The sequence below is a fragment of the Adiantum capillus-veneris genome, chromosome 24, assembly GCF_014529385.1.
Source record: "Adiantum capillus-veneris isolate H3 chromosome 24, ASM1452938v2, whole genome shotgun sequence".
Classification (NCBI taxonomy): domain Eukaryota; kingdom Viridiplantae; phylum Streptophyta; class Polypodiopsida; order Polypodiales; family Pteridaceae; genus Adiantum; species Adiantum capillus-veneris.
This window is the reverse complement of record NC_140954.1, coordinates 1,900,886-1,921,996: the sequence shown is the minus strand read 5'-3', so window position 1 is coordinate 1,921,996 and position 21,111 is coordinate 1,900,886. Positions and strand designations below refer to the sequence as shown.

Here is a 21,111-nt window from a genome sequence, read left to right as displayed (position 1 = left end):
TGGCTATGTCCCGTCCGGGTGCCGTTAGAACTTCCTCTACTGGTGGTCCCATCCTATGGGGTGTAATCTCGAGCGGTACCGCCAATTCAGGTGAAATGAAGTTGGCCTTGGCTCCTCCATCGAGGAAAATCAAGGCTGCTTGATCTTCACTTTGCCCCAAGCTCGGCAAAGTTCTGTACTTTCATCAATGAGGCTTGGGCTGGTACCCATGCAATCTGGTACTAGTCCTACTTTCATCTTGCCTTTTCTGCCACGTTCGTCTGCTGCTCTCGAACTCTATGGCCTGTTTTCAGTTTGTTCTTGCTGTGCCTTATTGGGGCACTTTGCGGAGATGTGCCCATGTTCCCCGCAAGCAAAACACTTCCCCTCTCCGATGTAATTCACCCTCTCTCGAAGGGTGAGCCGGGGTCGTGTATCCTTATCCTTCTTTTCTTGGGAACTCTTTTTTCTTTCTACTTTCATTGTTGGAGGTGTGTCGGGTTCTTTGAGTCAGAATCTCATTTGTGGGGTGAGTCAAATTTTCCAGAAACCCCGTTTCATATGACCCATTAATTCTTAAGTAGAATTTGACTTTTGTTCCAAGCAATAGTCTCGGATGTCTGTAGGGAGTTTGCAACAAAACCGCTCAATCTGTTCCTTGAAAGAGACCTTAAATGAAGAGGTTGGTAGAAAAGAGTCCCAAAATCTCTTGCAATAAGCGTCCAAAAAATCTCCCTTGGTCATTCTTTCTATCTTTTGTGGTGCGTATGCCCTATCAACTACCTCATTTTTGTGCTAATTTTTCCTATTTAATGCTTCTTTTAGTGCTAGGCTTCATTATGGCTGAGTCTGCCCTTGATCTCCGGAGTCATGACAGAAACTCAGTACATTGAACTTTGTGTTGATGTATGCTCGTGTGTGTGTGTGTGTGGTGTTGTGTTTGGGAGCATATGTTAGTACCTAGTTCTACACCCACAATTGGGCACTGACGACGTTAGTGGGGATGTCGTGGTATTTAGTCATTACTATGCATGATGGAGTTGATGGTTATATTGTCTTGTGGGTGACTACCATGGGTCTATAACTTGCACTTTCCTTTATGGGTGAATCTGGGCTTATTTTGGATTCATCTAGGTATATATGGTTCCAAGCGGTTCGTATATCCCGTTCGTACTCGCAGGTTAGCCAAGAAGAAATAAAGAGCCTTTTGAATTTCAACCACTTCCTTCCTCAGAAGAAGAGTGGACCACCATGTTCGAGCATTGCCTTTAAGAAAAGATGCAACCCTCAGAAAAGATGCAACCCTCCTAATCTTGGAGTGCTCTGAGTAGTGCCCTCCAGAGAAGGCTATGTCAAACTGCTGAATGAATGCCAAAGCCCTTGGAGCATCTCAGAACCAAAAAAGGATTCAAATTTTATCGACTGTCCACCTTAGCTTATTAGCTGTTATGTTGCCGGAAATTTCTCTTTAATCAATTGATCCTTCAGAGAAGGAGGCACCCTCCACAATTGCTTGTTGTACCAATGCCTGTGGGATGCTTGACAACTTGTGTAATTGTGCTAATGAGCACGAAACGGCAATAGTATTGCACCGCCATCGCCAAGTTCTAAAGCTAGATTGCCCAGGGATGTTTACATGCGGATAATGTTGTGCCTCTTTCCAATATGGGTTGGACGCGCGAGGATGATGACACTGCATCAAAATGCAAGAAACGCCACAAATACGATGATCAGACAAGAAAGGGAGAGAGTATACCTATAGTGGAAATCTACGCGAGAAAAGATCATCGAGACATTTATTAGAGATCAATGCGATCTGGATGTGATGGCTAAATAACTCATAATGATTACGATTTGTGTTCGACATTCCAACGGGGATAATGATGGGGATGTTATTGTGTTTGTCTAGTGATCGCTGCTCTTTGTTCTAGTGCATGGTTTGAGTGATCAAATGCATGTACGCATAGGGTCAGTGTCTATTGAGGTGGTTTGTCGAGGCTTGATCGAAAAGGAACTCAAAACTAAAACTAAGTAGGCAACGTCTGGATGAGAGTACATCATCGATAAAAGGCAGCCCAAACATTCCAGTAAAGTTACTGATCAACTTGGTGTGAGGGATCATGTAAGATACATTCTCTTGGGCTCAAGAGGAGTGTTGATAGATCTACAGGTCTTTATCCCGCAATTGTCGAGGATGTCTTGCAGCTCAGAGAAAAGGCCTTGTGTGTGTCCAATAGACAATACGTGTGAAGAAATGGTCAATTCTCTGAAACCAAGGTCGAGGGGCTTGCTTTTGAGGCAGTAGAGTGCCTTGTGCAGTCAATCTATACACATGATTGTCTTTGCTTGCAACTTTGAAGCTAGACAGCTGTTCCACATAAACGTGAGTGCCATTGAGCAACGACCCTTCATGTCTATTTGATAGATAGGCTAGCCATGATGGGCCGCTAAGCCTTAAGGAGATCACCATTCGAATGTGGTGCGAGGAGTAGGAAAGTCCATGCCACGGTGCTGTGCAAAGCCCTTAGCCACATCTTCCCTTGTATTTCTCAATGGAATTGTCAGCTTTGTACTTCCTCTTGAATATCCATCTGGTCCCAAGACTTTTTGTTTCGTAGCCCAAGAAACCAATGTCCAAGTGTCGTTCCACTCTATTGTGTCCAACTTTGAATGCATGGCACATGTCAAGAGTCGTGTTTAAGGGCTATTTCCACCAAAGAAAGCTCAACATGTGCAATGTGAATTTGCGGCTCTAGGGTGAAGTTCATGAACCAAGACGTTGAAGGGTAACATAGGCTATGGATCCCTAAGCTACCGACCGAAGCTCAAGCGGTGGGGTAACTCGGTCAAATTGATGAGGATACCGTCTATTACAGCCAACAGGTATGTGTTGCTTCTTATAGGGTGCCGCCGAAGTACCCTCAAGAGAGCCCTCAACATCATCAAAATCATTCTTTAAACTAGGATGATTTGGGGAGTATATTGGCTGCAATGTGGGTGAAGCTGGCGTAGCAATAGTCTCTGTCTGCTGAGGTGTAGCTGGTGGAGACACTAGAGGAGGTACAAGATAAGATGGCATGGGAACAGTCCCAAGAAATGCCCCCTTTGAAGTAGGAATGAAGGTCTTGTTGACGCTACATCATGACTCATTGTAGTGGTTCTGGTATCTAGGTCATGAAGAGGAAAACCGAATCCTAAGAATATCTAACAAATATCATCCTGGTTGACTTCGAATCCAGCTTCGTTCGCCTCTCCTTTGGAACATGTACAAAGGTCGGATACCCAAACACTTTGGAGTGTGCCACCGATGGCTTGGCTTGCACCCGAAGCAAGGTTGAAAAGGTTTCTTATCCTCAAATGCAGCAGTAGGAGATCTATTCAGGATATAGAATGTTGTAAAAAACTCGAGGTAGGGAAACATGCTTAAATATCATTGGATCCATCTCCATGATTGTTGGGTTCTTTGCTTGATAACTCCATTCTGCGATGGAGTGTAGGGAGTGGTCAACTATCGTTGAATGCCCTCAATCTTGCACCACTATGAAACATACTTGGAGGTGGACTCACCCCCCCTGTTTGTGCGAAGAGTGACAATCTTGAGATCCTTCTCTCTTGACCGTAGTCCTCCAATCTCGAAAGTCGGTAAAAGTCTCCAACTTGAGCTTCATGAAATAAACCCAAGTGTAACCGTTGAGTGTGTGTGTGTGTGTGTGTGTGGAAGAATATCCGTTGTCCGTGAAAGTATTGCATTGGTCGTTGAAGAGCATCATCAATGTCCGCCTCTGTAAATAGTCGTACGGGACGTCTCCCATGTCGTGCTAGAATAGTCTTGATCCTCTGATGGAGCCTCCGTCACTGTCGTGGTCGCCCTCGTAGACGTGCTCTCCTGAGCTAATGGCTCTGTCAACTAATATACCTCTGGTATAGGTGGGCTCTGAGGTCTACTGTGAAGCTTGCTCATCTGATTTCCGGGTCCTTGCTCTAAAGAAGTTAGTGATCTCCCTCTGTGAATGTCTCCCACTTGATCTCTTCAAGAGACTCTCTGTGTGTCTGTGCAGCCCTAGCAAAAAGAACCCGAGACATCTCTGATCCTGATATCTCATGACTCTAGCCAATGGTCCAAAGCCCTCTTTGAATAGACAATGAAAGCGGCCTCGTATCTCATAGTATACCAGACAATGACAAATGTGTTTTAACTCTGTCTCCGGCTCTATATGACACGACTGGCAAATCGTGGCTTGTGCTCTCCTAAATCTGCCAGTCTCAATCTTTAATTGATGTGATGATGTGCGCATCTGACCAATAGCACATCGTATCGCATGGGATGAATGAGTATCATATAGGCCGGTTGGATCACATATCCATCCTCTGTTAGCTGGAGAAGGTGCTCTCTATAGAAAGCCATCTTCGTGCCCAACTCCTGTGTCGGCTGTATCCATGTGCTCCTGGTATCTAGCTGAATCGTAGGAGTCTAGTGATCTCTGTTCGTGTGAGAGATATGGAGGGTGCATCCAAGGAGTACTGAAACGGAGGCAGTCTATCCATGCTGAAACCATGTGACTCAAACCATGATGTCATCTGCCCATACCAGCATGCTGTATCCCCCTGTAGCGCTAGCTGTCGGGATGACTCAAGGGCTAGCTGAGCATATCTGTCTCTAGGGAGGTCCCACCAAATGGTAGTATTTCCCACCTGAACCGGTGGCTAACTTCTCTCCCGGGAGGGAATGTGGGAGGAGGACCAAAACATGCCACTGAGAGACTCTACTGGGACAGGAATGGGCTGTTGTGTAGGGCGGGGTAAGATGGGTCGTTGGTTATCCATACATCTCCATCCGTCACTGCACCAGATTTGCCATGGTAGTCTAGTGAGGGTCGCCAAATCTGAACTCCGTAAAGCATAGCTGAAGCCACTACATGTCAAAAAGCCAGAACTTTGTTCGAGGTTCTCTTGGGGGGGGGGGGGAGAGAGAGAGAGAGAGAGAGAGAGAGAGAGAGAGAGAGAGAGAGAGAGAGAGAGGAGAGCTGGAGTTCAGCATGGATTTCTCACTTGGGGATCTGTTTCCTGGTTGATGCCGATGCCCGGACCGCATCTTTTCTACGAGGGCTCAGACACAGATCCAGCTCTTATGCTTACCGCGACTGGTTACAGACGAGGGACTTTGGCTATGTTACCACAGATTGCTTGGCAAGGAGATCCTCAAACACGTGATGAAATCTTCTCAGTAATCACCAGCATTGCACTCTGGAATGTTTGGAGAGCTCGTTGTCTTCATATTCTCAGTGCGGCACCGCAGCTCCTTCAGGATACCCTCACTATCATTTGGCTGGACATCATTCACACCCTCAATTGGCAGTGGGATTCTTCCTCAGGCACATCTAGAGCAGCCGAGGCTCGTCGATTTGATTTCCTTCGGCGTTGGGCAAGATCTCCACTCTTCTTCACACTTATAGGTGGACAGATTACATGGCATTATGCGCCTCCTCAGTGGTTTCTCCTCCACTCATCACACAGACCACCATGAGATTGTACTAGTCGAGTTGTCACTATAGTGGCTCTCATCCTTACATTCAGCTTGTACACCCCACGTGACAGGCTATTTTGGCATCCGTTGGGGATTCTATTGTACTCAGTAATATACAGCCCTGATTTTTCCCAAAAAAAAGAGAGAGAGAGAGAGAGAGAGAGAGAGAGAGAGAGAGAGAGAGAGAGAGAGAGAGAGAGAGAGAGAGAGAGAGAGAGAGAGAGAGAGAGAGAGAGATGTCGAACCTGACAACATGATAACTCCAAACGACAATATATACAATGGATACCCAATGAATGGACCCAATGACAAAAAATACAATGGAGAGAGAGAGAGATGTCGAACCTGACAACATGATAACTCCAAACGACAATATATACAATGGATACCCAATGAATGGACCCAATGACAAAAAATACAATGGATACCCAATGAATGGACCCTTGTAAGTGTGCCGGAGGTAGGTTGGGGCTTGGGCATCATCGAAAAATCCATAAATGGGGGGACATAGAAAATGGGCAAAATGCGTGGTGTGCCCAGTAGCCTTAAAGGGTGATCAAGGACCTTTGCATGAGTGAAAGCCCCTAAGCAGAGTCAAGCATGTGGAAGGACCAAGGTAAAAGCCTCTAAGCAGAAAAAAAGCATTTGGAAGGTGAACATAAAGCTTACCCCAAACCCCCCCCCCGGTCCCCCAAACATCAGATGCGGAGGAAAATACCGGAGTCCTGACACATCTGGAGAACGGAAATGAGGGCCAAGCAAAAAACAAACAACTGTCCAGCACCAAGTGATGATGACCGATGTGGAGGTTGCACTTATTAAATCGCACATGGAAGCTGAATGGCAACAAAATGGAACAAGTCGTGGAAGAGGAGGAAATGGAAGTGCCAAAGATAGCTTATGGGCTAAGGTGAAGTAGGTGGAGGAGAGGTATGCGACCAAAGGTGAAAGTCTGTGAAGGTTGAGAAGGAACCGACAACACTCCCAAGTCCGAAGGAATTGACATAGGAAGATGATATAAGCGAAAATGAAGAGGCTAAAGGGATATCCCCGCAACTGATTTCTCTAACAAGGCATTCGGAGCAGCTGGGGTAGAGGCTGTCCCTTTCCAAGTCGAACCATGACATCTTTGGGACGAATATGACGTCTCCGATATCATCTGGATGTCCATGTCTTCCACAAAAGGTGTAGGTAACATCAAGTTGATTTTGCTAAGTAGCAGTACTGAGACGACCTTGTGTAGTGGTTCCACCACCATGAGCAGTTGCTAAAGCAATATTACCCTAGCAGTGTCAGAGGTATCTCTATTCTGAATATGCTGAGAAATCTACTGCAAGGTAGGTAGAAGATCCTCCCAAGTGATATGACGAGCAAAGGAAATAAGTGACAGGTAGAGAGAATCGTATTGAGAGGGAAGCTTGGTCAATAATCTTGTAGCCACACAACAAGCTCATCTCAAACATGGTTGCCAAGAAACTCATTTCTTCAACCAAAGAAACTTATGATACATTTCAAACGTTTCGAAACTTCTCTTGAAACATTTGAAACACGAGTGCTTTCGACTAGTATTTTAAGTCACATGGTCTTGTCCATATGTTACCGTGACTGAACTTTTCAACTTCAAGGTGAGTTTTTGAATCTCCTGGTCTTTTAATGTTGATTTGTGTGTACATGTGTTACGAATGTAAGCTCTAAGCATACATACTTATGGCTTGACACAAAGATTTTGACGAAACTTCTATGGTGGCGTTTCATAAACTAGTTGAAACCATTTCAAAACTTTTGAAACTTGTTTCGTACAAAACTTCATGGCTAGCATGATCTCGAAGCTCTTGCATGCGAGAAATGTCACGTGACACATCCAACCCTATGTGTCCGTGGACAAGCTACATCATGATCAGGGTTCAGTCAGTCCAGTCAGTCTAGATTAGGAGTGATCTGGCACTTTTGTGAGTCTATTCGTAGACCGTGCATGCCCAGACACTTAGTGTAGATGCATATCCTCTGGTTGCACACAACATGATCATAAGCATTCCCATCAAAATCCTTCAGGGGAATTTTCCAGTGCATTTAGCCTATTTTACCTATTTTTGACATTTTTCACTTATTATTTTTAAGTGACTTTTGTTGGAAAGTAGGTAGGGCAAATTGAGTACGTTTGTATATAAGCAAACCTATACTAGCACTAAATGGCAGAAGAGGCAACAGGAGCCAAGCTCAGCAGGCAACTTCTCCAACAAGACCTTGGTGGACTTCCCTCCAAGCAAGACCCATCTCTAGCGTTTTTGTCATCAGCAAGCTTTATCGCCGGAGACCATAGACCTAGCGTTTTGGACCCCAAGCAGCATTGCCAGGCAGCCCCAACAGCTAGCGTTTTGCATCAGCATTTACTAACGCCAGCAGTAGCTCTTGCCCTAGCGTTTTTGAAGATCCCAGCGTTTGCAGATTTCAGCCTTCGCCATTTTCAGCCCTAGAAGAGTAGCAGATTCAGCCCGGTAAGACGAGCAGTTTTCAGCCCTTAAGAAACCTCAGTTTTCAGCCTAAGACTTGCAGATTTTCAGCGACAAAGATCATCAGAAAACAGCCCCAAATCAGCGTTTTTTCAGCAACAGCAGATTTCAGCCCATAGCGTTTTTGGACAGCAGATAAAAGATTGCAGATTTCAGCCTTAGGTCGGTCTCGCCATCACCGTCGTCGTCATCGATCTAGCCTAGACTTGCATCAGCCACATGCATTCAGTGTAAGAGACTTGGATACTCCAAGTCAAGAATCAATTGCGACAGCACCAAATAACTACTTCAAAACAAGTCACAGATCACAATAGATTTACACTGGCCCGGCGGAGTTCCGTGTCGAGAGATATTGGCCCCAAAGATTGGCGCCCCTTTCAGTATTTCTTTTTATATTAATCAGATCAAAGCACAAGAGAGTGGCTAGGGTTTCACTCTCAGACTTTGCGTCCAGATGCTCTGAGAAGTGAAGCCTTGACCACTTATTTAAAGGTACAAGGGATGCCCAAAAGCAGAGCCCCAAAAGCTTCAAAATCAAAAGCCCCAAAAGCCAAAAGCACTTTTTTTTTTAAAATTCTCCCTCTTTCTCTTGCTATTTTGCGTAGAAAAAGCAATAAAAAGTTGTCAGGTCAAATTCCAGAATTCCGTACCAGCTGCCACGTCAGCATCCCGGCAGATTTTAGGGTTTGCTAAAATTAGGGTTTCAGCCAGAACTTAGGGTTTCTGCAAATTAGGGTTTCTGGCAGATTTTAGGGTTTTCAGGAATTTTAGGGTTTCAGCCAGAAATAAGGGTTTCTGCTGTCCGCCACGTCATCACTTTGTGACATACCCCCCTCTTGAAAGCATTGTAATCGACCGCAATTACGCCTGCAAAACCGACAAAAGCCATAAACCGTCTTAGCAGACACTGACTGTTAGTACCTACGTACTAGGGACACACATCTAGCACATGTACCAAATCGACAGTCATATCGCACGACATCATAGGACATCACCAGACATCACATGACATTCAACATTCATTCGGATCTTAGACCATGATTTATCGGCAATGTAGCTAACAATCACATCTAGGTCCAATCGGGACCTCATCGATGTCCGATTGACTAACCCCTATTGCAACCATGTCTATTCGAGATCAATTAGACCAAAATGCTGCATTTATTTTGGCTATCAGTTCTTGCACTCAAAAGAAGTCAAGAACAAATCAGTATCATTATCAGGAATTCCATTTCATCAAGTCATACAGCAGAATACTGTTAGCTCTCAGTATCCCTGAAGCTCAAAGAGACATCAGTGACTCTAGTGTCTAAATCAAGGCATCTGTTGACAAAGGAGTGGAGTGACTCCCCTCTTGTGCATCCCACTGCACCAGATCTCCGGCCAAGCTGAATTCTGGGTTCCATTTGGAGTAGACTATGCTAAACCAAAAGCATGGAGGTAATGTTTCACAATCTGAGGAGTATCTGCTAGGTCCTCCTCCTCCATCTACTTCGCATCAAGTGCAGAATAATTCTTGAACTTAACCAAGAACCGCCTTCGGACTTTACCCTTATTCTTCGTATCCTTATGTGCCAAAATCTGTTCAGGAACAAGGATTTCCTCGTTTTCTTCCACTTCGGGTTGCTCATTAGGCTCCCCATCATCAGGCACATCACCTTTAAAAGGTTTCAAAAGACTCACATGAAATGCATTGTGAATCCTCCAAGTATCTTGCAGTTTCAATCGGAAGGAGACATCATTTATCTTTTCAGTAATCTGGAAAGGGCCGTAGTATTGCATACTAAGCTTTGGAAAAAGTCTCTCCTTTCCCTTTTTCTTTCGTAGGCGTGCCTTCTCAAAACGTAAGAGCACCCAATCATCTTCCTTCAATTTCATGTCGCGACGATGGCGATCCGTTGCCTTTTTCTGTCGTTCTTGAGACTTTTGTAAAGTCTCGCGAACCTTGGCAAATATCGTATCCAGATCTCGCGTATATTCATCCGCTTTAGAGATCTTATCTTTCGTGCTCAGGAAGGGTGGAACCTTCGCAGCACCTTCAACAATCTCAAATGGCGCCTTCCCTGTCGAAGAGTGTATTGTGGTATTATAGACAAATTCCACCAAAGGTAAATATCTTTCCCATTGAGTCTTCTGATCCGAGATATAAGACTTTAATAAATCTAGAACCACTGAATTGGCAATCTCGGATTGCCCGTCAGTCTGCGGGTGGAACGATGACGAGAACTGCAACCGCGTGCCAATGTTCTCCCAAATTGCCTTCCAAAACAAACTCGTAAATTTGGGGTCTCTGTCGGAGACAATCGTCTCAGGCATGCCATGTAATCTGAAAATCTGGGCCACAAACAGTCTCGCTAAGTGATCCGGCTTGACTGTTTTCTTCACTGGAATGAAATGAGCCTGTTTGCTAAATCTGTCAATAACAGTCCAGATACCATCGTGACCACTCTGTGCTCTCGGGAGATCAAAAATGAAATCCATCGCTTTACTTTCCCAGGGGCGGGTGGGTATGGGTAAAGGCTGTAACAATCCTTGTGTCTTATGCCTGTCAAACTTGACCTTCTGGCATACCAAGCAACTGCGCACAAACTCTTCCACATCCTTCTTGAGTCTCTGCCAAAAGAAGTATCTCTCTACCCCTTTCATGGTGGTAGCAATGCGGCGGTGACCCGTAAAAGGTGGACAGTGGCATTCAGTCATAACCTTTTCCCTCAACGGCTGTGTAACGCACAACATAGTCTTTTTCATCAAGTAGCCTTTCGAAGGGAGTATCCAGCTACTGTCTCCCCATCCTGTATCCGTGTGAAAATATCTGCAAAATCTGTATCTGTGGCATACTGATCGACCATATCCTCGAAGCTCCTATGAAGTATTGCGGAAATAGCCAGAACCAATGGTTTCTGAGACAAAGCATCTTCCACCACTTTCTTCTGTTCCTGCACATGGACAATCTGGAAGTGGAACTGTGACAAGATGTTTGCCCACCGCATCTGCTTTTCCGAAAGCTGCTTCTGTGACAAGAAGCAGCGCAAACTCTGACGGTCTGTAAAGACAGTAAAATCTGCTCTGAGTAGGTAATGCTGCCACTGAGTAAGAGCATGGATAATCGCCAAAAGCTCTTTCTCATAAATCTGTGCTGTCATCTCCGGCCTAGAGAACAAACGGCTCTCGTAAACTATGACATGGCCTTCTTGCATCAAGACCGCACGCAGACTATGACCACAAGCATCACAATATACTTCAAATGACTTCTGCAAGTCCGGCAAAGTCAAAATTGGTCCCGTAGTCAATTTCTCTTTCAATGTCTGAAAGGCAGTCACCTCTGTGGGTCCCCACGAGAAAGGTACTCCTTTCTGTGTCAAGATATGCAAAGGGGAAGCAACCTCTGCAAACTTTCGTATGAACTGCCTGTAGTACGAACACAGTCCCAAGAAGCTTCTAACTTCATGGACATTCCTCAAGTCAGGCCAATCACGGATAGTCTCTATCTTGGCCGGATCCATTTGCACTCCTGCTCTGCTGACACAATGTGTCCCAAAAAGTGTATCTCTGGTAGGAAAAATTCACTTTTCTTTGCATTAATCACTAACTTGTGATCTCGTAATGCCTGAAAGACCTGAAGCAGATGATCTCTGTGTTCTGCCTCATTCTTGGAGAAAACAATGATGTCGTCAAAGAAAGTGCCAACAAATAGCTTGTACTCTCGAAAAATCCTGTCTATCATCCGGTTAAATGTCGCAGGAGCATTGGTTAAGCCAAAAGGCATCACCAAAAACTCAAATAACCCAAAAGTCGTCCGAAAAGCTGTCTTGTAGACGTCTCCCGATGCTATCCTGATCTGATGATATCCACTCTTCAAGTCAATCCTGCTAAAGCACGAGGATCCCTGTAACCTGTCGAGTATATCATCGATCCTAGGGATCGGAAATCTGTTCTTGATGGTGATTTTGTTGAGAGCTCTATAGTCGATGCACATTCTCCAAGATCCGTCTTTCTTCAAAACCAACAACACTTGAGAGCAATACGGTGAAGTACTAGGCTGGACAAGACCCTTTTCCAAGAGGTCTTTCACTTGGTTCATAATCTCTTCATTCTGTGCTCGGCTCACACGGTAGGGTGGCCGGTTCAATGGTGTACTACCAGGTATCAGATCAATGATATGATCTTCAGGATGAGTAGGTGGTAACTCACCTGGCAGGCTTTCTGAGAAGCAATCGGCGTGAGTGTAGAAAATCTTGGCGTTCTTTATCAAGTTTAGACATATTTGTCCTATCATCATCACTCAACTCTTTCATAAAGATCGAGTAAACAAACAGGCTGGATTTCATTACTTTTGAAATGGCCGAAGCCGATATAATAGGGACAGACTCGCCCTTCAGTTTAATATCAAGTACAATTGTTATGCCCTTTTCTGTAGTCAAAGTCGCTTTTCTCGCCCGATAATCGACCACGGCATTGTTCTTGTGGTACTAGGGAATTCCCAAGAGAACATCACAACCCTCCAAAGGCATTATGAAGAAGTCCGCATGCCCCAAATACCCCTGACAATGCAACCGAAGTTTGCCAATGATAGGTGTAATGGCTACGTCCCTACCGGGTGCCGCTAGAATTGCCTCTGTAAGTGGCCCCATCCGATCGGGAGTAATCTCGAGCCGCGCCGCCAATTCTGATGAAATGAAGTTGGCCTTGGCTCCTCCATCAAAGAAAATCAGGGCCTCTTGATCTTTCACTTTGCCCCAAGCTTGGCAAAGTTCTTACTCTCATCCATGGTGTCGGGATCAGTACCCACACAATCTGGAACAAGTCCTATTTTCATCTTGCCTTTTCGTACACGGTCCTCAGCTGCTCTCGAACTCTCAGGCCTTTCGTCGTCTTTCTCATTTCGTTCGTTCTGTGCCTTTTTAGGGCACTTCGCGCAGATATGTCCCAGTTCCCCTCCCTGATGAAGCGAGCTCTCTCCCGAGGAGTAAGCTTGGGTCGTGCATCCTTTCTCTTTGGGTTGCTCTTTCTCTTTCTACTTTCATTCCCAGAAGTCTGTCCGGGTCGTTGTGTTGTGACCTCGTCTCTGGGGTAGGTCAGACTGCCAGAGTGAATTGCAAAGCCCCGCTTCACATGACTCATCAACTCCTGAATAGAAGCTGACTTCTGTTCCAAGCAGTGATCTCGGATCTCTGTAGGTAGACCCAAGGTAAACCGCTCAATCTGTTCTCTAAACGAGATCTTCTTGAATGAAGAGGCGGGTAGAAAAGAGCTCCAGAATCTTTCACAGTAAGAATTCACTGTATCGCTGTTGGTCATCCGGAGATGGTTCCAAGGAGCTCGTATATCTCGTTCAAACTCTTGAGTCAACCAAGAAGAAATAAAAAGCCTCTTGAATTTCAGCCATGCAACTGGCACAGTCTTGCTTAATAGAAGCGTGGACCACCAAGTGCGAGCATTCCCCTTAAAATAAGAGGCAGCTCTTTGAATCTTGGAGTGCTTTGAATAGTGTCCTCCCGCGAAAGCGATGTCAAACTGTTGTATAAAAGACAAAGCCTTCGAAGCATCGGAGTATCCCGAAAAAGTATCAAACTTAAGTGCTTGGCCACCTTCCTTAAACTCTCGGACTTTCTTGCTTTTATCTTCGAGAAAGTCAAACTGGTTGGCTTTGTAAAAATTCTTCTTGTTCACATAAAAGTTTCCATTGTCAGAGTGTGAACTGTCCGTAGACGAGTCCTCTGTAGAAGTGTCACTCACTGGGCGAGACTTAGACTTCTTTGCCTTTTTCTTGCCCTTTCCGAAGCGTTGTTTCTTGCTTTGCTTTTTGCTTTTTCTGTCTTCTTCGCTCGAGTCTAAAGAGCTAGAAGAACTATCAGAAGAAGAAGAAGAAGAGCTGGGTAAGCCTTCAAACTTGACACGCTTCTTCAGTTTCTTTACCTTGTCGAATGTCGACCGACGACCCAAATATCCTGGGAAGTCAGTGCCTTTCTTTTGCTTTTTGCCTTGCTTTTTGTCTTTCTTTTGCACGTCGAAAAGCTGAGCAATCCGTGCATCAACCACGTTCTCCATTTCCTTCTCCGTATATTTCTTGGAGGCAAAAGGTTTCTTGAGAGCGGGTTTCGGGAGTGGTGTTGTGGTTGCCTGCCACTCCGTCTGTACCTCTTCCAAAGAGGTCTGGTTCATATATTTTGCCATCTTCGGGTCCCCGGAAAAATTGAGCCTCATCTTTGTTGCATCACCGATCAACTGGCGACACTCCATCTCTCGCCGCTCCGCCTGAGTAGGCCGAGGCGGGCCATACTTTCTGCCGGCATCTTCGTTGTGGTCCCTGCCCGCATCTCCAGATGCAGAGGGAGTCGACTGATCCTTGCGTGAAGCCATAGGTGCCGCGGAAAAAAAATTGGGGATCGGATTTCTCGTAGAAGAGAAATCGACCGTGCTCTGATACCATTGTAACAGACTTGGACACTCCAAGTCAAGAATCAACCGCGACAGCACCAAATAACCACTTCAAAACAAGTCACAGATCACAATAGATTTACACTGGCCCGGCGGAGTTCCGTGCCTAGAGATATTGGCCCCAAAGACTGGTGCCCCTTTCGGTATTTCTTTTTATATTACTCAGATCAAAGTACAAGAGAGTGGCTAGGGTTTCACTGTCAGACGCTGCGTCCAGATGCTCTGAGAAGTGAAGCCCTTACCACTTATTTAAAGATTACAAGGGATGCCCAAAAGCAGAGCCCCAAAAGCTTCAAAATCAAAAGCCCCAAAAGCCAAAAGCACTCTTTTTTTAATTCTCCCTCTCTCTTGCTATTTTGCGTAGAAAAAGCAATAAAAAGTTGTCAGCGCAAATTCCAGAATTCCGTACCAGCTGCCACGTCAGCATCTCGGCAGATTTTAGGGTTTGCTGAAATTAGGGTTTCAGCCAGAAATTAGGGTTTTCTGCAAATTAGGGTTTCTGGCAGATTTTAGGGTTTGCAAGAATTTTAGGGTTTCAGCCAGAAATAAGGGTTTCTGCTGTCGGCCACGTCGTCACTTTGTGACATTCAGTTTGTACCAGTTTGTGCAATCATAAGTAGACCACTCTCGCCGATGAGAGTGGGGCCTTCGGAGGAGGGTTTTACAACGTCTCTGGTGTCGTATTCTCTTCTCTATCTCTTAGTCTCCTGCACTTCCATTCACTGTGTCCATTCACTTTGTTTGTGTCCATTGCACTCTCTCACTAAAGGAACGGAAGGCTCTCTCTTCCGTAAGTAAAAGGAACCTTAAGCACAGTTCGGAGCACTCATCTTGAGCAAAGTGCAAACATTCATTCCGCTGCACCTTACATTGGGACACATTCGTAGAACGAGCACATGAAAGTATCAACACCAAGCATGTGCATTTTCGTTGTGAATTGCCACAGTTGATTGCTCTAGATCAAAAGAGGAAGATTCGATCTCATTGTTTGCATATGTTTGGTGAACGGTTTGTCACTCCGTCTCTACGTTCATCTACATTGCATACACAGTCTTTAGAGAAGACAAGATTTTTTCCACTCACTTTACATTGAATGGGTACGTTCATGGTTTTGTGTTGGAAATGGTTTCAAGAATTTTCAGCCATGGAGATTCTTGAAGAAGAAAGAAGCATGACTCTCGATGAAGTTGAAGCATTGAAGGAGCCACAGAAGACTTTGTGTCGCTTTCAGTGCGGCCCAAAGAAGCAAGCGTTGCAGACCTTTCTGAAGTTCAAGTACCGCACGACCCACACATCAGAGTGGGCCGGCGAATAGTCCCTTCTAGGATTCTGAATGCTATTGGCAATCTCCCTCGACGCCATACAGTTCAGTATCAGTACCTCACTTTGAAAAGGAGGGGATGTCACGTAACATATCCAACCCTATGTGTCTGTGGACAAGCTACAGCATGATCAGGGTTCAGTCAGTCCAGTCAGTCTAGATTAGAAGTGATCTGGCACTTTTGTGAGTCTATGCCCAGGCACTTAGTGTAGATGCATATCCTCTAGTTGCACAGAGCATGATCATAAGCATTCCCATTAGAATCCATCAGAATCCTTCAGGGAAATTTTCTAGTGCATTTAGCCTATTTTACCTATTTCTGACATTTTTCACTTATTATTTTTAAGTGACTTTTGTTGGAAAGTAGGTAGGGCAAATTGAGTAAGTTTGTATATAAGCAAACCTAGACTAGCACTAAATGGCAGAAGAGGCAATAGGAGCCAAGCTCAGCAGGCAACTTCGCCAACAAGACCTTGGTGGACTTCCCTCCAAGCAAGACCCATCACTAGCGTTTTTGTCATCAGCAAGCTTTATCGCCGGAGACCATAGGCCTAGCGTTTTGGACCCCAAGCAGCATCGCAAGGCAGCCCCAACAGCTAGCGTTTTGCATCAGCATTTACTAATGCCAGCAGTAGCTCTTCCCCCAGCGGTTTTGAAGATCCCAGCGTTTGCAGATTTCAGCCTTCGCCATTTTCAGCAGTAGAAAGACCAGCAAGATTCAGCCCTAGAAGAGTAGCAGATTCAGCCCGGTAAGACCAGCAGTTTTTAGCCCTTAAGAAACCTCAGTTTTCAGCCTAAGACCTGCAGATTTTCAGCGACAAAGATCATAAAAAAACAGCCCCAAATCAGCGTTTTTTCGGCAACAGCAGATTTCAGCCCATAGCGTTTTTGGACAGCAGATAAAAGATTGCAGATTTCAGCCTTAGGTCGGTCTCGCCATCACCGTCGTCGTCATCGATCTAGCCTAGACTTGCATCAGCCACATGCATTTAGTTTGTACCAGTTTATGCAATCATAAATAGACCACTCTCGCCGACGAGAGTGGGGCCTTCGGAGGAGGGTTCTACGTCGTCTATGGTGTCGTATTCTCTTCTCTATCTCTCAGTCTCATGCACTTCCATTCACTGTGTCCATTCACTTTGTTTGTGTCCATTGCACTCTCTCACTAAAGGAACGGAAGGCTCTCCCTTCCGTAAGTAAAAGGAACCTTGAGCACAGTTCGGAGAACTCATCTTGAGCAAAGCGCAAACATTCATTCCGCTGCACCTTACAAGAAATGAGGGCTTGGAGGGAAGAGAACTGTGAGAACTGAAGGTTTAATAGAGTCTTCTCCAAAACAAGGATCCTTCTGGGGGATTGTGCCTTGTACAACTTGCATAGATACTCTCAGACCTCATGTGCTGACCGAAAAGATGTAAGAAGTGGTACCACTTTGTTGCTTCATGTTGGTCTAGGGCATGTTGGTATGGCTAGTGTGTCTCTTGGGCATGCTACCCAGGTTGTGCCCCCAACCCCCCCCCCCCCCCCCCCCCCCCCCCCCCCCCCGAAAAAAAAGAATGATGGACTTTTACCCTTAATTCTGTTTAATAGTATTTCCTATCCGTATTAGTAAGGGTGCTATATTGCTGCTAGGTCCTTCTCTTGATCTAGTTTGCAACAGATTCACTTTGTATGAGACTGTTCCATATGCTACCCATTTTACCTTCATAATTATTATCTCATGTGATGCCTCAGATGGTGTGAAGCTGGTTTGAAATGACCAGCACTTTTGGTGTCAGTGAATTGGAGGAGAAAGACACCGTTGTTCCTAGTTTGTGTTCTTGTGTGTAGCTGCACTTTCCTTCATAGGTGAATTTGGGCTCTTACTGGATTCATCTAGGTATATATCTGTGCCTATTGCTACTTGCACGCTCAAGTTTTGTCAAGGGATATCCCGGAAAATGGGTCCTTTTCAGCCCCATTAGACCGAGTTCCTTGAGAGAGGGAAAAAAGCTCAGACAGACGTTGAGTCATCTCTGTACCCATCCTTCTTCATGGGGGGATAGTGTTAATCTCCAAATAGAGTGTACTCTTGTTATCTATGTCATGCTTACCTGGGTGATTAACTTGAGCAGTGAAGTGCAAGGTTGAGTCTTAATGCAATCTACTTTTCCAAAGTTATATCAATCATGTCTGGTATTTTCATCATTTCAGAGGGACTCAACAGGGCTTAGCAATGAGAACAATGAGCTTAAGCTCAGACTGCAGTCTATGGAGCAGCAAGCTCAACTACGTGAAGGTATGAAGTCAGGTGTTAAAGTTGTGAATGAAAAGTCTTGTCCTTTTAAGTGTTTTTGTTGATGCCAGACGTGTATTTGTAGCTCATTAGCGTTTTTTTTGTACTCAATCAGCTTTGCATGAAGCCTTGAGAGACGAGGTTCAGAGGCTGAAAATAGCCACTGGACATATCCCAGGCCAGCAGGCCTTGAATCACCAATTCTTTCAAATGGCACATCAAAGCCCTCAACTAGCTTCACAACAGGCAAATCAGAAACATCCTCAACCACACTTGCAACATGGGGTCCAAGCATCTAGCAGCAGCCTTCATCAGTCCTCGAACTCGATGCAGAGCTAGCACGAGCTGACATTGCTGCTTTCTGAAACTCGTTCATAAGATGTAAAGGTGCCAAAGCTAGGGACTGCAAAGAGGTGATTTGAAGTCTTCGGCATGTGTTGAAACTGTGATGTTTCATCTGGAATTGTGTTGGATATGGACCTTGCACTAGTGGAAGAGGTTCACATGCGAGAATGCCAATGCAAAGATTTCAGCGAATGCTCTAAGCCTCTCTTCTGATTCAAGCCTCGACAAGAGCGAAAACTTGATAGACTACCATCCATGTTACAATGTCCGTTTTTTTAAATCGTGGAGGATGGTTGTATTTGGGCATATGTATTTGTTTTCTAGTATTGAATTCTTGCAGAGGAAACCCATCTGTATTGGTTCATATTGTGGGCGGTTGTGACACAGAATGTGGCTTCTAGGACCTCATTTGAAAGTGCATGGGGCCTTTGTGTGTGTGCATGTGCGTGCACGTGCGCAAGCATGAATTCAACTGCATTTCAATGAAATAAAACTTTTTAGCAGTTCCATTTGTATGCCTTTTATTGCAAGGAGAATGGCCAGTCCAAAGATGTACCAGGTGAATGAGATCATGTCATAGATAACTTTGTGCTCGGATTAAAGACTAATATGTAAAGAGTTAAGTGTGGTGGCAAATATGTCTGAAGGTCGTTCAAAATTGCGAACGGGGGATTGGGTTGTGCTCTAATAATGTGAACAATTTGGGTGCTGCAACAAGTGCCCTCAATTGGTTGTGGAAAGTGTGTTGCTTTCAAGAAACTCAGCGTTGAAGCTCTTACTCATTATTTCAAACTTGCAGATACCAAGACCTATCTTGCTTTTCAAGTGCATTCCCGAGTTTGAGATGACGAGTTCCTTGGTCTTCTTTCTTGGCAAGCTTGTCTGAAGGTTGACCATAGATGTGAGCTCTAGGAATGGGAGGTGCTCTAATACTAGATGAGTTCCTTTATGAAGATTGGCATTAAAAGAAAACAGTAGTGTAAGGTTTGCTATACAATAATAATAATGTATAGGGAGACGGCGCACCGCCTGATTTTTAGTAAAGCACGAGAGACTCCATCATGTCGTGCACTAGCCACGCTCTTTTTGTCTTCTTCATTATGTTGTGCTCTTGTTTGGTAGTCCAGTTAGAGCACTCCTGCAGCCATTCATCCAGTGTTGAAAGTACACATGAATTGAAGTTGCAAGAGCTCCTTGGTGGGGCCACCAAATGAGGGCCAAAAATTCGGAGGCGCTAGGCCCGGTCAAGAGAAGGTAGCTATTAGAGTCACTCATGATAATATTTTCTTATTTTTGTTTTTTATTTTCTTGGTGGAGTCCTCTAGTAATTACAGACCACAATCCCTCTTTGTGGGAAAATAAGGTATGGCCCCTCGTACATAAGTATAACTCATGTCGTTATCTCTAATAACCAAGATAGTACATTTGATGTTCTATGTGGTTCTTTTTACTAAGTTCTTGCACTTATAAACACTATAGTGAAGAGATCTATAATTGGCAAACACTTTCTCTCATGATGAGAAGCTGCAACGCAAGGAGAATTTTCAAAAATTTCTAATACCAATGGTTCCACGGTGCACGAACGTCAACGACAAACTAATCAAAGACAATGATGCTTATTGGAAGTAAATTATGTGGCTATGGTTTCTACACAAAGGCTTGTGGGACATCATCGATAACACAGAGACAAGACCTGCAAGGTCCAACATCAACAGGTGGACTTGACTTTGAGATGACGAATTTCTTTGATCATGTGTGGTAGCTATGGTGGGTATGCAAGTGAGCCATTCATATCTTAATGAAAATTATAATAGATTAATTAATATTATTCTAGACTTAATCTAGTACTTAAACTAATGACCAATGCACCAAGAGTATATGGTTGTGCAAAAAACAAAAGTAATTCATTAAGCATAAAGTGCCATTGTATAAGTACATACATTCTGGGTCAAGTTTCTACGAGGTAACCGATGCTCAAGATGGCATTCTTTTTTATAACAGGTTAATGGTTGCAAATCTGAGGCGTATCTAGTAGTTGGTTACTACTTGGGTGTCCATGGTAGCTTCTTCATTGCATTGGTCTTCCTAGCTATGTCCACTATGATTTGAAGAGAGGGCGCTAAAGTTCATGCATCTCAAGTGAATGCCTAGTGCTATTTATTTACTTTGTCATTTTAGGTATTTATTTTATTGACATGAGTTTGGGTTGGGTAATTTTGGAGAGGGATACTTAAGGTCCCCCATGAGAGTATACACTTCCATCAAAGCTAGTGTGTAGGACCTCTCAAAAGTTGCATGTCAAAGCCAATGTGTTGTATCTCTCAAGTGCATCAACAAGCTTTGACCAAAACTTGTAAGTAGTGGCATTGCAAACACATGCCACTTTGGAAAATGGAATTCTATGTTATTGTTGAATAGGGAATCTTTGACGTCACGATGGCTTTGCTATTGCCTTATGCATTGGAATGTGGGAGGGCTTTGTGTACTAAATGATGCTTCTAGATGAAATACTAAGGTGATTATTGATTTACTATGGTACCGACTATCACAACATCATGTTGGCATGTCTAAATCACTCATCAATAAGGGCATGATTATGAAAGTATTGGGCATCAACCAATAGGCCGAAGTCTATAAAGTGGAGATGTGTGTTGCGAAGGAAATTATGGCACCCTCTCTCCTTTGAGGTGATGGAGCAGGCCAAACAATTGGTGAACAA

At 44.5% G+C, this 21,111-nt stretch overlaps 1 protein-coding gene across 1 annotated transcript in view; it reads left to right on the top strand.

Annotated features, from left to right (window-relative positions):
• The window catches only part of LOC147425827 (bZIP transcription factor 29-like), a 48,554-nt gene extending 29,651 nt beyond the window's left edge, over positions 1-18,903 (top strand). Inside the window, exons 3-4 of the mRNA XM_086498765.1 lie at positions 17,966-18,050; positions 18,163-18,903. Coding sequence (XP_086354891.1) covers positions 17,966-18,050; positions 18,163-18,386 — 309 coding nt within the window. The 3' untranslated portion in view covers positions 18,387-18,903. The remainder of the gene's footprint in view (positions 1-17,965; positions 18,051-18,162) is intronic.
• The last annotated feature ends 2,208 nt before the right edge of the window (positions 18,904-21,111 follow it).